Genomic DNA, 17,082 nt, shown 5'->3' with positions numbered 1-17,082 from the left:
TTCTCGAATTCCGAGAAGTGAAGTACCATCCTCAAAATAATGATGGTCTGGATTTCCCCGTGTACAATCAATACATTTGCAGAGCTTTTCATGATGCCCAGGAATGTTTCAAAGCCCTCCTTCACCATTTGATCAGCAAATACAGAAAAAGTTAGCTGGGGGAATCGCTGTATGATGTCAAAGCAGATGCCGCTTTTGGAGAACATAGGGAGCACTTCCTGTATGAATCTCTCTCCATTCACATCATTCAAGTAAACCACTCCAACCCATCTCCAGCTGAAATATAGCAATAACCTCAGGATACCCTCATACTGGAGTGACACAGTTGGGAACATCTGCTGGAAAAAGACTCCTTCGGTTTGCTTCTCCATCAATAGAGCAGAGCCATACGTGAGCTAAATAAAAAGAGAACACCAGAAAAAGATATTTCCAAAACGAAAAACAAGTATGGATGTTTGTCCATACATGTTGTTGATGAATACATTCTTTGGTTCTGTTTTTCATTCTTGTACTATTGTTCAGCTGCAATATAAGGATATCTGCAAGGGGGATCCAAAGGCCTTGGCAATGGACATAAACAGCTGGGAAACCTTGATCTCTGATTGCTTAGCTTGGAGGCTAAAGACACAGCATGGCCTTCTCTAATTTGAAGAGACATTTGATCGGCAGGCTGAAGCAAACAGGCAGTCCCGGAACCAGTGAAATCTCGTCACTGGGCAGGGGACAGAATGTATCTGCTCTCAGTGTGGAAGGGATTGCCATTCTCGAATTGGCCTTTTTAGCCACACCAAATGATGCTTTAGGACCTTTTTCCAGAGCACAATACCATAGTCTTTCGAAACTGAAGGATGCCAATGATTATAGTTCACAATTCAATTTTCCTGGATCAGCATGTCAGGTTCCAAGCAATGCATCCATCACAAATTGAACTCTGAGGCATTCATTTTCTCAAAGTACACATTTATTTAGATACACCATCATTAACTGGTGAAAAGTCAGCACTAAAGTTCCTGGGCTTTTCACTCCAATATAAGTTTCAGTTTTCTCAAGTTTCCAAAACAACTGTCTTGACAAAACAACTACCAACCAAGATGGTGGCTCATTGCTCAGTGATGTCTATCCTCCTCCTCCGGTCAGCCAGATATTGAAATGTGGCTGACTCATCGGTTAGGAATGATGTTGTGACTAAAGCCTCCATCCCTCTACTGCCCTGACCTGTGTCAAACTAAAGTCATGTCAGAATGCCCAAGGATACAAACGATCCCACACCCCAATCAAATTCGGGCTTGGCACTGGGGTTTCAAATCACAAAAAAAAATCCATTTCATCCATTTTTACCATTTTCTTGTGTAGGGCAAGTGTCTCTTCTCTCCCTAACCAAGTTGCCTGGATTTATTTACATGAATATGGCTATCATCTCATGTCTACTTCCTCTTCACATGACACAATCTACCTCAATGACAAAGTAAACAGACAACTCAAAATGGAATCCACAAATTCTTTCCCAGAATGAAGAGTTTCTATTTAATAGCAATAGCACTTAGACTTATATACCATGTTTTGGTCAGAGTTTGCAGTAGAAATCACATCCAGAAAGCACACACAGATAACTGATTCAGCAGGATTCATTAACCTCTTTATATAAATGCTAACACATGAATAAATGTACAATACTAACAGCAGATTCTTCCAATGTGGTAGAGAGGAGAGATTGGACAGATTTAGTTCATAGTTCAGAGCTTAATACAAAGAGAATCTCCTCTATACGGGGCAATTAAGCTAAGCCTAAGCCATGGTCAGGCTCCTTGCTGTCTCAGCTCCCAAACAGTCCTCATTGGCTGACTTAGTTGCTATGCCTATATATTGGCTGACCTTTGTTGCCACGTCCTATTCCAGCCAGTCCCCAATGGCTGACCTGTTACTATGTCCTATTCCAGTTTATGAATATTCTGACAATTTTACATTGCTTTACAGCCCTCTCTAAACAGTTTAGAGTCAATATCCTGCCCCATCAATCTGGGTCCTCATTTTACCCACCTTGGAAGTAAGGATGGAAGTCTGAGTCAACCTGGAGCCTGGTGAGATTTGAATTGCCAAATTGCGGTCAGCCAGCAGTCAGCAGAAGTAGCCTGCAGTACTGCACTCTTACCACTGCACTACTATTAAGTTTTTGGATTTGTCAATATTTTGTTCACTTTGTTGGTGAACCTGGTCAGAAAAATGCTTCAAATTTTAAAGAAGATGTTTTCCCTTTTTAAACACTTAAGGTATATTCACATTGCCTACCTGTGGCATCTTGTACATGCAGAGAATTGTTGCCATGTTGAGGCAGACATCAGAGTTAGGTCCCCCAATGACTGCAACCAGATTATTTTGGGCATCACATTTGTAATTTGGAAAGAATTTGTCTTTTGTGGAGAGAAGTTCCATGGAAGCAAGATAAATAACACTGGCACTGAAATCATTATTGTAGATATGGAAGCCCAGAGTGATGTTAGGTAAGAGTTGAGCGTTGTCATTGATCTCCTTTAAAGCAAATTCCAAAGTCAAGATATGTTGATAGTTCTGTTTCATGACTCTACAACAAGAGAAATTAATAGCTAAAATGATAACAAATGTCTTATTTGAAATTAAATTGCTTGGTCCTTGCCCTGGAAGAACCTTGTGACTTCTCTAAAGATTTTTTTCCCCTCAGAATGTTAATATGCTCCAACCACATTAAAACACAAAATATGTGAAATTGTTTTCCAAATATCTCTTGATGCTTTTTTCTCAGAACAGTTTTATATACTTTCATTTTTGAAGCTGTTTCTTCGGTTTCTACTGAACCTGAAGAGTCCAAGTACTTCTAGGAACTTCAGCAGGACTTTCTTCAATTCTTTTTGCAAGACTGTTTTGCATGATTTCATTGCAGCTTAAAAAAATTGAAAGAAGTTAATGATTTTCGAGACATTTCAGAGACATGAGCCAGACAACAAAAGTGTGCATAGTCAAGGCTATGGTTTTCCCAATTGCAATATATGGCTGTGAAAGTTGGACCAAAAGAAAGGCTGAGCATCAAAGAATTGAGGCCTTTGAACTATGGTGCTGGAAAAGACTCCTGTGAGTCCCATGTACAGCAAAATGATCAAACTAGGCAGTCCTGGAGGAGATCAACCCTAGCTGCTTTTTAGAAGGCCAGATCCTGAAGATGAAACTCAAATACTTTGGCCACCAAATGAGAAGGAATGACTCACTGGAGAAGAGCCTGATGCTGGGAAAGATTGAGGGCAAAAGAAGAAGAGAATGACAGAGAATGAGCTGGCTGGATGGAGTCACCAAAGCAGTAGGTGTGAGCTTAAATGGACTCCTGAGGATGGTAGAGAGCAGGAAGGCCTGGATGAATGTTGTTCCTGGGATTGTGATAGGTTGGACACAACTTCACAACTAACAACCACAACAATGATTTTAGGAATGGAAATTTTCCATAGAGGTAGACCTAACTTCTTCAGTATGGTGCTCATAGTTGAAAGGGTCACAATATCTCATTGATTGAGCTAATCAATCAGTGGCACTCATGTTCTTCTTGCAATGACCTCCATACATTTCAGATTTCACAATGATTTGCTGAACAGTGAAAATAGGCAGAACCATTATTCTAAGTCCTAACTCTAACCCCAACCCTATTTTCAGTCACATTTTTTGGAATGGTTAAGAAAAGATAAAAATACAGAGCTTTGGAAAAGCAACACATTATTGTGTTGAAGTGCTTTATGAGTTCAAATATGGCTGCCATGTTTGGGCCCTTAATATCCATGACCATAATTTTGTGGAAGGTTACAAAATGACTACGGTTTCTTCTAGGAAACTCTCTGTGAAATTTTGGTTTCCTTATTGTTTGTCTTCTTTTTAGATGACAAAGAATAACACCTACAGAATCCACAAATGAGTCATAGTGGGTGACTCATCTTCTCCCTTTATTATCCTCAAATAAATGAAAGTCACTGAGAATATTGTTTTAAGATGCTACCTCAAATTTTTCCTTGCTACTGATTCCTCTCTCATTCTTCAAGTTGTGCAGAACATTCAAATTAACATTAATTATTAATAAATTAATCTTAAAGATAATAGAGAAGTTTAAAATCATCTCTCCATGCATTGGCTCCATTCTTCAATCACTGTAGTCGATATTTAGACCAGAAAGATTAGGATGAGGAGAGAATTAGTCTCACAAATAAATCCTTAATTCAATTTACACTAACTTGTAAATTATATTAGAATATGTGTTCTCTTGCTAAAATGTTCTCTTAAAAGATATTTATTATCCAGTAGTATGGTAATAATAATTTGTAGATCCGTCTGAGAAGAAAGAATTCCTAATTCCCAGAATGGAAATCATAAGCAAATAATTATGATGTTGGAAATAAATATTCATAACTTTAAACGCTTGGTGTATAAGGCAGAAATATGGCCCCAAATATTACCTAAGATTGTATTACTATTATTCTTCTCTTCCTTCCTAGTACCTATCTCTTCCCACTTATGACTATAACCATGTTGCTTGTATCTTTACAATTTATATTGTTCTACTTTTCCCCCGGTATGATTTGATTTCTTATTAGTAACCTTTGACTATCGCTAAGTATTGTATCTTATGATTCTTGATGAATATATTCTATTTTATTTTTCTTTATGTACACTGAGAGCATATGCAGCAAATACAAATTCCTTGTGTGTCCAATCACACCAATAAAGAATTCTATTCTAAATGACAGTGGAGTCTGCCTACATTCTTAGGAAAAAAAACCTCTACTGAAAAACTAAACAAATCTGCATCAAATCTGCACCCCAACACACAGCACAGATGTAAAATACAATTGGAAAGCTCATGCAGCACGATTAAGAAAATCAAATGCCTTACACAAAGTCACCAAAGAGTGCAGACGAAGGACATTTTTCATAGGAAGTAGGATTTGAAAATCGGTAAGTGTGAGAAATAATGAAAGCCATTATGAGATCTCCAGACTTATAATACTTATGATGAATAGGAAGAGGCTCGCTAACATTGCATCTAAAGTTAGGAATCTTGCACACCGCCAATGGAAGTAGCACTAATACCAACAACACCAGGGCTATCATCTTCCACGCAACTCTTCTGACTAGTCTCTGTATAGCTCGGTTCAACCTGAGTGGTTGCTAATTGTGAGAACTGAAGCCATGACTGTTGTCTGAAAATTATCTGTCATTCAACTGAGGTGAGGAAGAAGTATAGATTTCATCTCTTGCTTTCAATGACGAATAAAGACATTGTAATATTGGTTTGTTTTTCCCCCCAATAGACCTAATAGTCCCTCATGGAACTGGGAAGTCAACATAGTTAATTTCAGAATTGCATGGGGAAAATATCATCATTATCCTTATTAATCAGCAGCAGTGTTTCTCTGAAACTTTGAAAATATGTGAACATGATCCTGGTATTTGAACAGAACTTTTGTGCTCCTTTAATAGGACAGAAAAAAAATGCACCTAGTTATTAAACCAAAAAAGATAAACAAAAGATTTTACAAAAAAAAGAAAAAAAGAACATTAAACACTTTCTAAACCAGGTTAGAAAGTTATGGGGGATGCGGTTATGAGTGGACATGGTGGTTCAGTGGCTAGGATGCTGAGCTTGTTGATCAGAAGGTCAGTAGTTCAGCAGTCTGAATCCCTTGCGCCGCATAACAGAGGGAGCTCCATAAGTTCTGGGGTCAGAATTTTGAGAATTTGCTCATTAACTATATAAAATAGCTGACATGTCACACATTTTAACACCATTTTGCTTGCACAGAATTGGGACAGCAATGCCTCCTATAAGAATTTGTATTTAAACTACATGTGCAAAAGTGCTGGCAAGAAGGAACACTAGAGGTGAAGAGTGAGCTTTTATCTAAAGGCATAAACAGTGTATGAAATAGCACACATATAAGGGTTAAAACCAAAGAAATTTATCCATCAATGTGAAATCTTCACACAACACCCTTTTTCCTGCAATGTTTTTGAGAATAAATGGACAGTGTTTCAGGTTCATTGTTGACACTTTATTTTTTTTTCCTTGTTAGCTGCTCCCTTGTGTTCATATTTGGCTTCAGCAAAATGATGTAGCATTTGGGGAAAAAGATGCAGCTCAGTATCCCAAAACTGGAGGCCAAAATGGAGAAGATCTCCACAGCCACCATGTACTTCCCTTTGGTACTTAAGTAAGTTGGAACAAAAGACATCCAAACGCTACAAAACAGCAACATGCTGAAGGTAATAAACTTGGCTTCATTAAATGTGTCAGGCAATCTCCTGGCCAGAAAAGCCACTACGAAGCTGACAATGGCCAGGAAACCCATAAAGGCCAAGACACAGTAAAACATGAAAGTTGAACCTTCATTACATTCTTCAATAATTTCTGCTGGCAATGAATGCATGTCAACATCTGGAAATGGGGGGGAAATGACCAGCCACACAATACAAATGGTGACTTGAATCAGTGAGGAGGAAAGAATGATGGAGTTGGCCAATACTTGGCCCATCCATTTCTTCAACCTGAACCCTGGCTTGATAGTGGTAAATGCTAGAACCACCAGAATGGTTTTGGCCAAAATGCAAGAAACTGCTGTCGAGAAGATGATGCCAAATGCAGTTTGTCGAATGAAGCAAGTCAGCTTCTCTGGGTGGCCAATGAAGAGGAGAGTGCAGAGGAAGCAGAAGAAAAGTGAAACAAGGAGAGCATAGGTCAAGTTCCGGTTGTTGGCTTTGACAATGGGAGTGTCATGGTATTTAACAAAGATTCCCAGGATGAAAGCAGAGAGACAAGTAGCACAAAGAGCAACACTGGCCAAAGTGATGCCCAAAGGTTCTCCATAGGACAAGTAGGTTTTCTTCTTTGGGATGCATAAATCCTGGGTAGGGTTTGGATAACAATCATCTGGACATTGACTGCAGACATCCATATCTGAAATACACAATCTGGATTTCTATGACTATTCTATCAACAGTCTATCTTCTAGTTAAGTGCTATATCATTCCAAATAGAGTTTCTATTCTCTAAAAGATTGTAAATATTTTTTCACAACATTAACCCATAACCACAGATAAATTAGGGCATCTTTTTGAAACCTGACACCTGTGGTCATAGTGACCTCAACAGTTTTCCAAAATGTTCAGAACACCCCTATTTTTAGAAATGGACCATTCTGGTTGCAAATAGCTTTTATTTTTCCACAAAGCTGACAATGGGGCAGGAAACCCATAAAACCCAAGAGACACTAAAACATGAAAGCTGAACCTTCATTACATTCTTCAATAATGTACCAATAAGAGTGTATGCAGCATCATGCTTGCATTAGTTATTTGGTGTTTTCTGTAGCAGCATTTGAATTTTAAGTTTCAGCCATTTTGACTGCAAACTTTTGTTAACATATTTTTTTTTAAAATAATGACAGTTTTCCACCAAAAAGAGTGTGATTTGGTGATCCAAACTTCAAATAAACTGTTCTAAAATTGTATGGAGAAGTAGAGAGTGATCTGAGTGAAGTGGAATTGGATTGTGACCAACGTTTTGTAAAAGACAATGAGGAACCCGCCGCCAATTCTGACATCAGCAATAATGAAGCTCCCAATAAAATTGATGACCAGGTACAATCTACGTTGTGCAATAATTTATATGGCAAGAACAAATTCAAATGGTCTTCTGCAACCTTTTGGAAGCAATAGATCCAGAACCTCTAGTCACAATATTATTGTGCAATTATCTGGAGTACGGCAAGCAGCTAGAAATCTCGGAAATTCACCTACTCCCCTAGAGATTCGAAAATTATTATTTTCTAAACAAATTATTAGCGCCATCATTCAGTGGACCAATGTAAAAATTAGAGAAGAAAGATTGAAGTTCAAGGATGGAAAAACAAAAAGTGACCCTCACGATGTGGGTTGGATAGAGATCAATACATTTTTTGCTTTACTGCTCTGTGCATCAATGTTTAGATCCATCCAACCATGAAAACATTGAATGTCTTTTTGCTACTGAGGTCATTATAACCTCCTGTCTGTAATAGCCTAGCCAAAATAGTACATCTGTGGTTAAGGGTTAAATAAAAAATATGATTTGAGAAAGTCATGGTGTATTAGTCTATGTGGATTTATGTATTTGGATTTTTTTTAACCTTCCTCAATGAATGCATTTGCTGAACATCCATGTCTTTCACTCTGCTTCCTGGCAGGATTAAATAAACCAATATTTCCTTGCATGTTTCATGCAACAAGTCCTGGATTCAAGAAGATTCTTCGAATACACTTCATCACAAGTTTGAAATTCCATAGGCCAGCATTGAAACCACCCATTCACTTAACATCTACCCAGCTCCCTCTGTAAAAACCACCTGGTTTTAATCTGCTTTATTCTATCTGAACAAAATTGAATAGAATTAGATGTGATACTGGAAGCAGTTCCTCTCCCTTGTTGTCATTGTGGTACTGTGGGAAGCTGTGGTGGCACAGTGGTTAGAATGCAGTATTGCAGGCTGAACAATGAACGCAGAACAATTTTTTGCTATTTAGTTGGGATGAGTTCTGAATGATAAAATATTCTATTATTAGATTTTGTAATAAGGAGAGACCTCACCAGAAAGTTCTCTCCCTCTCTCTCTCCCCCTCTCTCCCTCTTTCCATCTCTCTCGCTCTCTCTCCTGATAGATAGAAGACAAATGATAGATAGATGATATATAGATAGATGGATTGATAGATGATAGATAGATTGATTGATTTGGCATACTTATAGAATGGCACTAAATATAAAAAGGCATTACCGGTGGCACGGTGACACAGTGGTTAGAGTGCAGAACTGCAAGCTACTTCTGCTGATCACCAGCTGCCAGCAGTTTGGCAGATTGAATCTCTCTAGGCTCAAGGTTGACTCAGCCTTCCATACTTCCAAGATAGGTGAAATGAGGACCCAGATTGTTGGGGACAATGTGCTGAGTCTGTAAACTGCTTAGAGAGGGCTGTAAAGCACTGTGATGTAGTATATGTCGTGCTATTGCCATTGCTACTGATTTGCAAAGAGTTAATCATCTAGTCCACAGGACATGAATTGCTCAGGACATGAATTCTTAGCTTCCTGGAAGTTCTGCACAAAGCAATGCCGGAGGGGATCACCTGGCTAGCTGAATTAGATATCCATTTATGAGACCACTGTATCATAATTATATGTATGGCAGTGGTAGGTTTCAAAATTTTTTAGAACCTCTTCTGTAGGTGTGGCCTATTTTGTGGGAGTGGCTTGCTGGCCATGTGACTGGATGGGAGTGGCTTAGCAGTCATGTGACTGGGTGTGCGTGACCAACTTGTAAAATGTGGTGAAACTCACTTAACAACACTCTAGCTCAGCAACCAAAATGTTGGCATTTGAAGCAGGCAAGTCTTAAAGCTGTCATGTTACAAGAACCTTGCACCCCTAACCCTTTAGAAAAAAAAACCCCAGGGGTATTAAAATTTGACAGCATTAAGACTTGTGGACTTCAACTCCCAGAATTCCTCCTCTCACTCTTCATCTTGATGATGTGTAGACGGGCGGGGGGAGGGAGCTGGAACCGGTTCTAAACAGCACTGGAGATTTGTGGAACCTCTTCTATAGAAGAGGTTAGAACTGGCAGGAACCCATCCCTGCTGTATGGTGTGTAAATGTTTACTTCTGTTTGGTCATGTTCTCAATTGCATACTAAATAAATAAATAATCACCACAAACACTTTTAGCATCGTTTTCATCTACAATTTTGAAGAGTAGTCTTCCAAATGCTTATTCAGAAGCAATATAGTAAAATACTGTTATGGTCCTCATTGTTGTGTTCCTTATTTAGTGGTATTACCACTAAACATTTAACAGCCCTGCTGAATTACCTTGAAGTGATATGCCTGAGATGTGTTTGTGCTGGTTGATTTCTCAGCATCACAATTTATTGTGTTACACAGACACGTGTGTACACACAGAGACAAACTTAAAAAGAAGGCTAGGAGAAATAACAGTGGTCCACCGAGGAAAAAGGAAAACAAAGCTTATTTTCTCCATTGATTTAAGAGTTCTGAAATCAATCAACCAATCTTTCTCTTTTTTCTTTCTTTTATTCCCACCCCCCATCCCCCTATTTATCTCTACAGTCTTGATAGAGCAGTAGTTAAAGTGTATTACGTGGAAACAACCTGGAGTTTGATCCTGACTGTCTCAGGGTTGATTCAGCCTCCACCCTTCCAAGGGCAGTAAAATGAGGATCCAGATTGTTAGGGGAAATATGCAATAATGTTTCTAAATTGTCAATCACTCTGAGAGGGCTGTAAATAAGATTAAAATGTGTTGGCATTGCGCTTGTGAATGTTCTCTCTCTGTCTCTCTTTCTCTGTATATCTCTCTCTATCTTTCTTTCTCTTTCTTTCTTTCTTTCTTTCTTTCTCTCTCTCTCTCTCTCTCTCTCTCTCTCTCTCTCTCATAGCACAGTCATTTTAAGACCTGTAGAATATGCCAATTTTAACAGGCTTTGTAAAATAGGTATATAGACAAATGAAGACCATCTGATTATTTGATACTTTGTCATCTTATAAATCTTTATCCAGGATTTCTTACCTTTTTGATCTGCAATTTTTCCTTCTGGGCATGGAAAGCAATCATAGCAACAAAATGGCTTCCCCTCTTTCTTTGCTTTACTAGTCCCCATTTGGCATATATCATTACATAGTGAAAGAGGCTTTGTCTGTGGAAGAATGAAAGGAGAACAAGACACTGGAAAGTATGTTGTTGTTTTTAAGCGATATATACCATAGGGACAAGGTGGTTCAATGACTAAGACGCTGAGCTTGTTGATCAAAAAGGTCAGCAGTTAGGTGGTTTGAATCCCTATTGCTACATAATGGAGTGAGCTCGCGTTACTTGTCCCATCTTCTGCCAACCTAGCAGTTCAAAAGCATGTAAAAATGCAAGTAGGAAAGTAGGGACCATCTTTGGTGGGAAGGTAACAATGTTCTGTGCACCTTCACCATTTAGTCATGCTGGCCACATGACCATGGAGATGTCTTCGGACAACGCTGGCTCTTCGGCTTTGAAATGGAGATGAGCACTGCTCCCTAGAGCCAGGAATGACTAGCTCATATGTGTGAGGAGAACCTTTACCTTTATTCCATAGTTCACATGAGTTGAATGGGATAATCTACTTATTGTGAGGAAATGTATGGGGTTCCTTATACTTTTCAGATGGAGTCTTGAATTGCATGGATGTTTCAAGAACTCACAAAAGATACACAAATCAGATTAATAAAGACCATGATTTTTTTTGCAGAAGTTAGAAAACAGAAGGACAGACTCCAGATGTTTCCCAATACATATTTCAGGATGGGAATAGTTTAAAATACCATATTTCAGAGTATACGATGCATCTTTTTCCACCAAAAAAGAGGCTGAAAATCTGGATGCGTCTTATACACTGAATATAGCATTTTTTGCCTCCTGAAGCCCCTACCCCTTCACCAAAATGGCCTTGCACAGCCTGTAGAAGGCTTTCAGAGAGCTCCTGGGGGCTGGAGAAATGAGTGAAAATGGGTCGTTTTTGTGCTCAATTCCCCCCCCCAGCCCCCAAGAGTACTCTATAAGCCTCCTAAAGGCTATGCATGCATTTTTTGACAAAAAACAGGACTGTTGACAAAAAATGGGCCCCATCTCATTTTTTTGGGGGGGGACCCCCAAGAGCACTCTGCAAGCCCCCTAAAGGCTATTCATGCCTTTTGGGGGGGGGGGAATCGGGCCCATTTTCACAAATAACAAACAGTTTTTGGGAGGTTTGCAGAGTGCAAAAACCTTTTATTTTTTAATTTGCCTCTTCAAAACCTTGGTGCATCTTATATTCTGGTGCATCTTATACTCCGAAAAATATGGTAAGTTGTGTCTTGGATGACTGAATATTTTGGCTATTTCAGAAACCAGGATCAGGCTACAATTTGGATTGGGTGATTCTTGCATAGTCTTGGTGAGCAAGACTTTTCTACATTTCAAATTCCCTTCATTTCTGTAGGGGAGAACTGGCATTTTGATATTGCATCTTACCTGGTTGAATTGGCTGGGCCATTGGATTTCTTCTACATGAATGGTGAAGCCTTCCTTGGGAAGAGCCATGGGTTCTATTTTGCCGACTTTAATTCTCCGAAAGGAGTGGTTTGGGAATGTGATCCAATTGATAATATCAAATCCTGTTATTAATGAGCCATTTTCATTGAAGGAAACTTTTTCATCGACAGAATTGTTAAATGAAACGCCTCTCAGAAAGTGATGGAACTGAAATCAGGAATGAGGAAAATAAATGAAGGAAAGTCAATCAATCAATCAATCTTAGGGGTCTTCTAGTTCAACCCTATACCATTTCAGAGAGTTCTCTTCTTAAAAACCTCCACTGATGAAGCACCCAACAACTGCTGAAGGCAAGCTGTTCCTCTGGTTAATTGTTCTCACTTTTGGGAAATTTCTCCATAATTCCAGATTGCTTCTCTCCTTGATTAGTTTCCATCCATTGTTAGAAACAATGTAAATTGTAAACAATGAAATCGTAAACAGGATATGAAGAGAAGTCTTAAGATAGCAGTTATTGAATGCAGGAGTAATGTTATTGTATAGTATTTATCTGGAAGCTTAAATAAATTTATCAGAAGAAAAAACAAGATATTGACATCAGTAGCAAGAGGAGACTCCTATCACTTATGAGCCACAGTGTCTGTAAAGCACTCTAAACCAATATATACATCTAAGTGCTTTTGCTATCATTTAATATATTCTTATTTAGAATATATATGGATATGGATATGGATATGGATATGGATATGGATATGGATATGGATATGGATATGGATATGGATATGGATATGGATATGGATATGGATATGGATATGGATATGGATATATATATCCTGTGGCTTAGTGGCTAATATAACTGCCTAATATGTAATACAGCCCAGGTTCGATTCCTAGTAAGGGTATGGCTAGCTGATGAGAGCTAAATAGCTTGAAATAGATCTATACTAATCTCCTTTTATTTATCAGCACAATTGCAACACAAATGTAACAAGGCAACATAAAAAAATGGCTTTCTGCCTGGATAGCTCCCAGAGTGAGCCGATAGACAGAAAAGGGAAGCAGTATGCTCCCTCCCATATTTGGGGATACCAGGGGTTGTGACACAATACATACCTATTTCCCTGGCTTAGCTGATAAAGGAGGAGAGCCTGTGGCTTAGTGGCTAATATAACTGCCTAATATGAAATACAGCCCAGGTTCGATTCCCAGTAAGGGTATGGCTAGCTGATGAGAGCTAAATAGCTTGAAATAGATCTATACTAGTCTCCCTTTATTTATTTATCAGCACAATTGCAACACGCATATACACACATATGTTGGATTTGTGCTGATAAATAAATAAAGGGGGACTTGCAACACAAATGTGACAAAGGCAACATAAAAAATGGATTTCTGCCTGGATGGCTCCTAGGGTGAGCTGTAAGACAGAAAAGGGAAGCAGTAAAACAGCCCAGGTTCAAATCCCAGTAAGGGTATGGCTCAGACCAGTACATAAAATCATTGAGAAGGTCAGCTTGGTTAGCAGTTACCGTACCTGCCACAGAGAGAGTTGCAGAAGTTTCCATCCTTCTCTCTTTGTTCTTGATCTGAACATGGATTTGGTTGGATGCATATCGTGCAGAGCATGAGCTACTGCATGAACAGCATTATAGATGCTGTAGCTGTGAGCAGTCAGGCTTGTTTCAAAAACAGATGCAGGAAGAGAGTCTAATTTCTCTTCCCCAGTGCAGATTTTGTTCCCCTCTTGGTCTTCCAGAGAAATGGGGAACACACATTTAAAAGCTTGTTCCCAAAAAGCTTTGATGAAGCCATCCTCTCTTCTACTTTTAGGACTTCTGGTTTCAACAAAGTTCTGGAAGCCAACCAATTCCTTTCTGTGTACTGCAAGTGACAAAGCACCTTGGATGAAATCTAAGTTCCAATCGTCTTGAAATGGAATTGATGTGAAATCCATTTGAGCTGTCATAATCCAGAGCTTTGTTGCCATTGGTACACTCTCAAATTCTGACAAATAAAGTACCGTTCTCAAAACAAAGAAGGTCTGAATTTCACCGTGGACTATGAATACATTTGCAGTGCTTTTCCTGATACGCCAGAGTGTGTCAAGTGCCTCCTCCATCATTTGATCAACAAAGACAGATAGAGTTAGCTGTGGGAATCTTTGTATGATGTCAAAACAGATGCCATTCTTGGAGAACACAGGGAGCACTTCCTGTACGAATCTCTCTCCATTCACATCATTCAGGTAAACCACTCCAACCCATGTCCAGCTGAAATACAGCAATAACCTGAGAATACCCTCATACTGGAGTGTCACACTTGGGAACATCTGATGGAAAAAGACTCCTTGGGTTTTTTCCTCCATCAATAAATCTGAACCATATGTGAGCTAGATCAAAAGGGAACACCAGAAAACACTTTTCACAAGTGTGTGGGTTTGTTTGTATGTATGTATTTGTTGATCATCTGTTCTGAAACTTATCTTCTTTCTTTCTCCATTTTTTAATTCAATTTAACTTTAATTCAAAGTTTACTTTTCACCTGATTCCTCTTTCAAAAGGGCAATATATATTGCAACAGTAAAGGCAACAGTAAAAATATTGGGTTTCTGTCGTGATGGACTCTTGTGACGAGCCGATTGACAGAGAATGGAAGCAGTTAGCTTCCTCCCATAATTGGGGCATACCAGGGGTTGTGACTTTAAATATATACCTTTCTCCCTGGCTCAGCTGATAACGGATCAGAGCCTGTGACTTAATGGCTAAGACGTCTGCCTAATATGTAATATAGCCCAGGTTCGAATCCCAGTAAGGGTATGGCTAGCTGATGAGAGCTAAATAGCTTGAAATAGATCTATATTAGTCTCCCTTTATTTATTTATCAGCACAAATAAAAACACACACACACATATATGTGTGTGTGTGTGTGTGTGTGTGTGTGTGTGTGTGTGTGTATGTGTATATGTATATGTATATGTACAAGTTTGTAACATGTATATGTTTGTAACATATGTATATGTAACAAGTTTGGCTGAAATTTCTTGAGGCATTCCAGAGTTATGGAACACACACAAACAAACACACACACACACACACACTTATATATATACACACACACATGCTTGATACATAGATTTCTTACTCTTTGGAAACAAATACTTTAGGGCTAAGACACTCCTCACCCCCCTCGGTACAGCCTGTTGTGCCTTAAAATGGATTCTACCATATTGCCATCAAATGGCTTCTACTGCACAGCAGGGTGGAGTTGCCATGGTAATGACTTCACAGTACTCCACAAGAGAGCTCCCTCTGGTAAGGGGGAAAATCCAACATTAGAAATGGTGGCAATGTTCATGGAAGGAGAGTTGGGGTAAATACCTGGGCAGCGCCAGGATGATATGATATAATAATAAAGGAACTTCATTGCCTGCAGTGAGCTGCTTGAATGGGACTAAGAGTCATGCAGAACTGCTCTTAGTCTTCATAATACAATATAGCTCCATAAAGAAAGGAATAGATGGTACGAATTTCATTCTTATTATCCCTGAACCAAGAATTTCTTTTAAAATTAAGTCCTTGAATTTCTTTCTATTTATTTTTCTCATTCCTAGACAACAAAAATATCTCAAACCTGGTAGAAGGGTTTTGCACGTCTATTGCAATATCTATTTGTTTCCTCACTGCCTACCTGTGGGATCTTGTACATACAGAGAATGGTTGCCATATTGAATTTGACATCACAGTTCGGTCCCCCAATAACTGCTACCAGTTCATTTTGTGCATCACATCTATAATTTGGGAGAAGTTTGTCTTTTGTGGAGAGAAGTTCCATGGAAGCAAGATAAATAGTCCTCGCCCTGAAATCATTATTGTAGATATGGAAGCCCAGGGTGACATTAGGTAAGAGATTGGTATTGTCATTTATCTCCTTTAAAGCAAATTCCAAAGCCAAGATGTGTTGGTAGTGCTGTTTTAGGACCCTACGGTGAGAGAAATGGATATCTTACAATTTTGAACTGTCAGCTGTTGACGTTGATAGAAGTTGGTCCTTACCGCTACTTAAACACACTTGGAGTCGAACCCAGAAGGACAGCAACACTATTAAAGAAGCCTTGACAGCTATCCAAAACAAATACAATTCCCCCACAAGCACATCCTAGATCTCACCAACCACTGCCTAACCAACACATACTTCATCCACAATGGACAAAGATACAAACAGATAGAAGGACCACCTATGGGATTACCCCTCTCACCCATCATCACAAACTTATACATGGAACATATTGAAATCAACACCTTAGATAAATCTGAACACAATCCCAAACTCTGGCTTAGATATGTAGATGACACTTTCATAATTTGGTCACACGGGAAAGAAAAACTGGACAACTTCCTCACACATCTCAACAGCCTACACCCCAAAATACAATTTACTATGGAAATAGAAGCTAACAACCAACTTCCCTTTCTGGACGTCCTAATCTACAAAAAAACCAATGGCTCCCTAGGACACACCATCTACCAAAAAAAACCCACACACCAACACATACCAACTGTTACTTAAATGCACAATCCCATCACCACCCTGCACAGATCAACTCTGTAGCCAAAACCCTCATCTCCAGAAGCAAATGCCTAGCCAACAAAGACCACCTGAAAATTGAATTACACACTCTCACAAACATATTAATCTCCAACGGATTCCAAAGAAAAACAATTACCAACCTAATCCAAAGGGAGATTCCCCCCCAAAAATAGACACAGAACAGGACAACAGCATTGCCCTCCTCCCTTACATCAAAGGCACCACAGATAAAATCAGCAAAATTTTCCACAAACACAATATCAAGACAGCCTTCAACACTGACCAAAAAATAGCCAACATCTTAAGAAACCCCAAAGACAAAATCCAGCTAGAAAACCAAGGAGTCTACAAAATACCATGCAAAATCTGCCCTGCAACATATG

The 17,082-nt window shown here is 39.0% G+C and overlaps 2 protein-coding genes across 3 annotated transcripts in view; both read right to left on the bottom strand.

Annotated features, from left to right (window-relative positions):
- The window catches only part of LOC106553536 (vomeronasal type-2 receptor 26-like), a 12,151-nt gene extending 7,123 nt beyond the window's left edge, over positions 1 to 5,028 (bottom strand). The window contains exons 1-3 of one of the 2 annotated variants that reach the window (XM_087712062.1): positions 4,899 to 5,028; positions 2,287 to 2,462; positions 1 to 395 (exon numbers count right to left, since the gene is read on the bottom strand). The exon at positions 1 to 395 is cut by the window's left edge and continues 460 nt beyond it. In XM_087712062.1, coding sequence (XP_087568188.1) covers positions 1 to 395; positions 2,287 to 2,462; positions 4,899 to 4,989 — 662 coding nt within the window. In that variant the 5' untranslated portion in view covers positions 4,990 to 5,028. Of the gene's footprint in view, positions 396 to 2,286; positions 2,463 to 4,898 lie in introns of those variants that run through there. The other variant, XM_087712063.1, reaches the window with a different exon arrangement.
- A 1,031-nt stretch (positions 5,029 to 6,059) lies between these two features.
- LOC148046583 (vomeronasal type-2 receptor 26-like) lies at positions 6,060 to 15,943 on the bottom strand. Its single transcript, XM_087714859.1, has 5 exons — positions 15,800 to 15,943; positions 13,647 to 14,501; positions 12,092 to 12,319; positions 10,622 to 10,748; positions 6,060 to 6,961 (listed from the first exon to the last, which is right to left on the bottom strand). The coding sequence occupies exons 1-5, from the start codon at positions 15,941 to 15,943 to the stop codon at positions 6,060 to 6,062; spliced, it is 2,256 nt and encodes a 751-aa protein (XP_087570985.1).
- Positions 15,944 to 17,082: the final 1,139 nt, after the last annotated feature.

This window comes from Thamnophis sirtalis, unplaced genomic scaffold, assembly GCF_051295495.1.
Source record: "Thamnophis sirtalis isolate CommonGarterSnake01/CBP01778 unplaced genomic scaffold, rThaSir2_p1.2 scaffold_4, whole genome shotgun sequence".
Lineage (NCBI taxonomy): Eukaryota > Metazoa > Chordata > Lepidosauria > Squamata > Natricidae > Thamnophis > Thamnophis sirtalis.
This window is presented reverse-complemented; position numbering and strand designations above follow the sequence as displayed.

Bases quoted from the DNA above. Each gene is read 5' to 3' on its own strand.
- LOC148046583 (XM_087714859.1), bottom strand. From the start codon at position 15,943: ATGGAACTTCTCTCCACAAAAGACAAACTTCTCCCAAATTATAGATGT. The intron at 12,320-13,646 runs GTACGGTAACTG...TCCTGATTTCAG, and splicing joins TGCAACTCTCTCTGTGGCAG to TTCCATCACTTTCTGAGAGG. The intron at 6,962-10,621 runs GTAAGAAATCCT...TGTGTATTTCAG, and splicing joins AAAAATTGCAGATCAAAAAG to ATATGGATGTCTGCAGTCAA.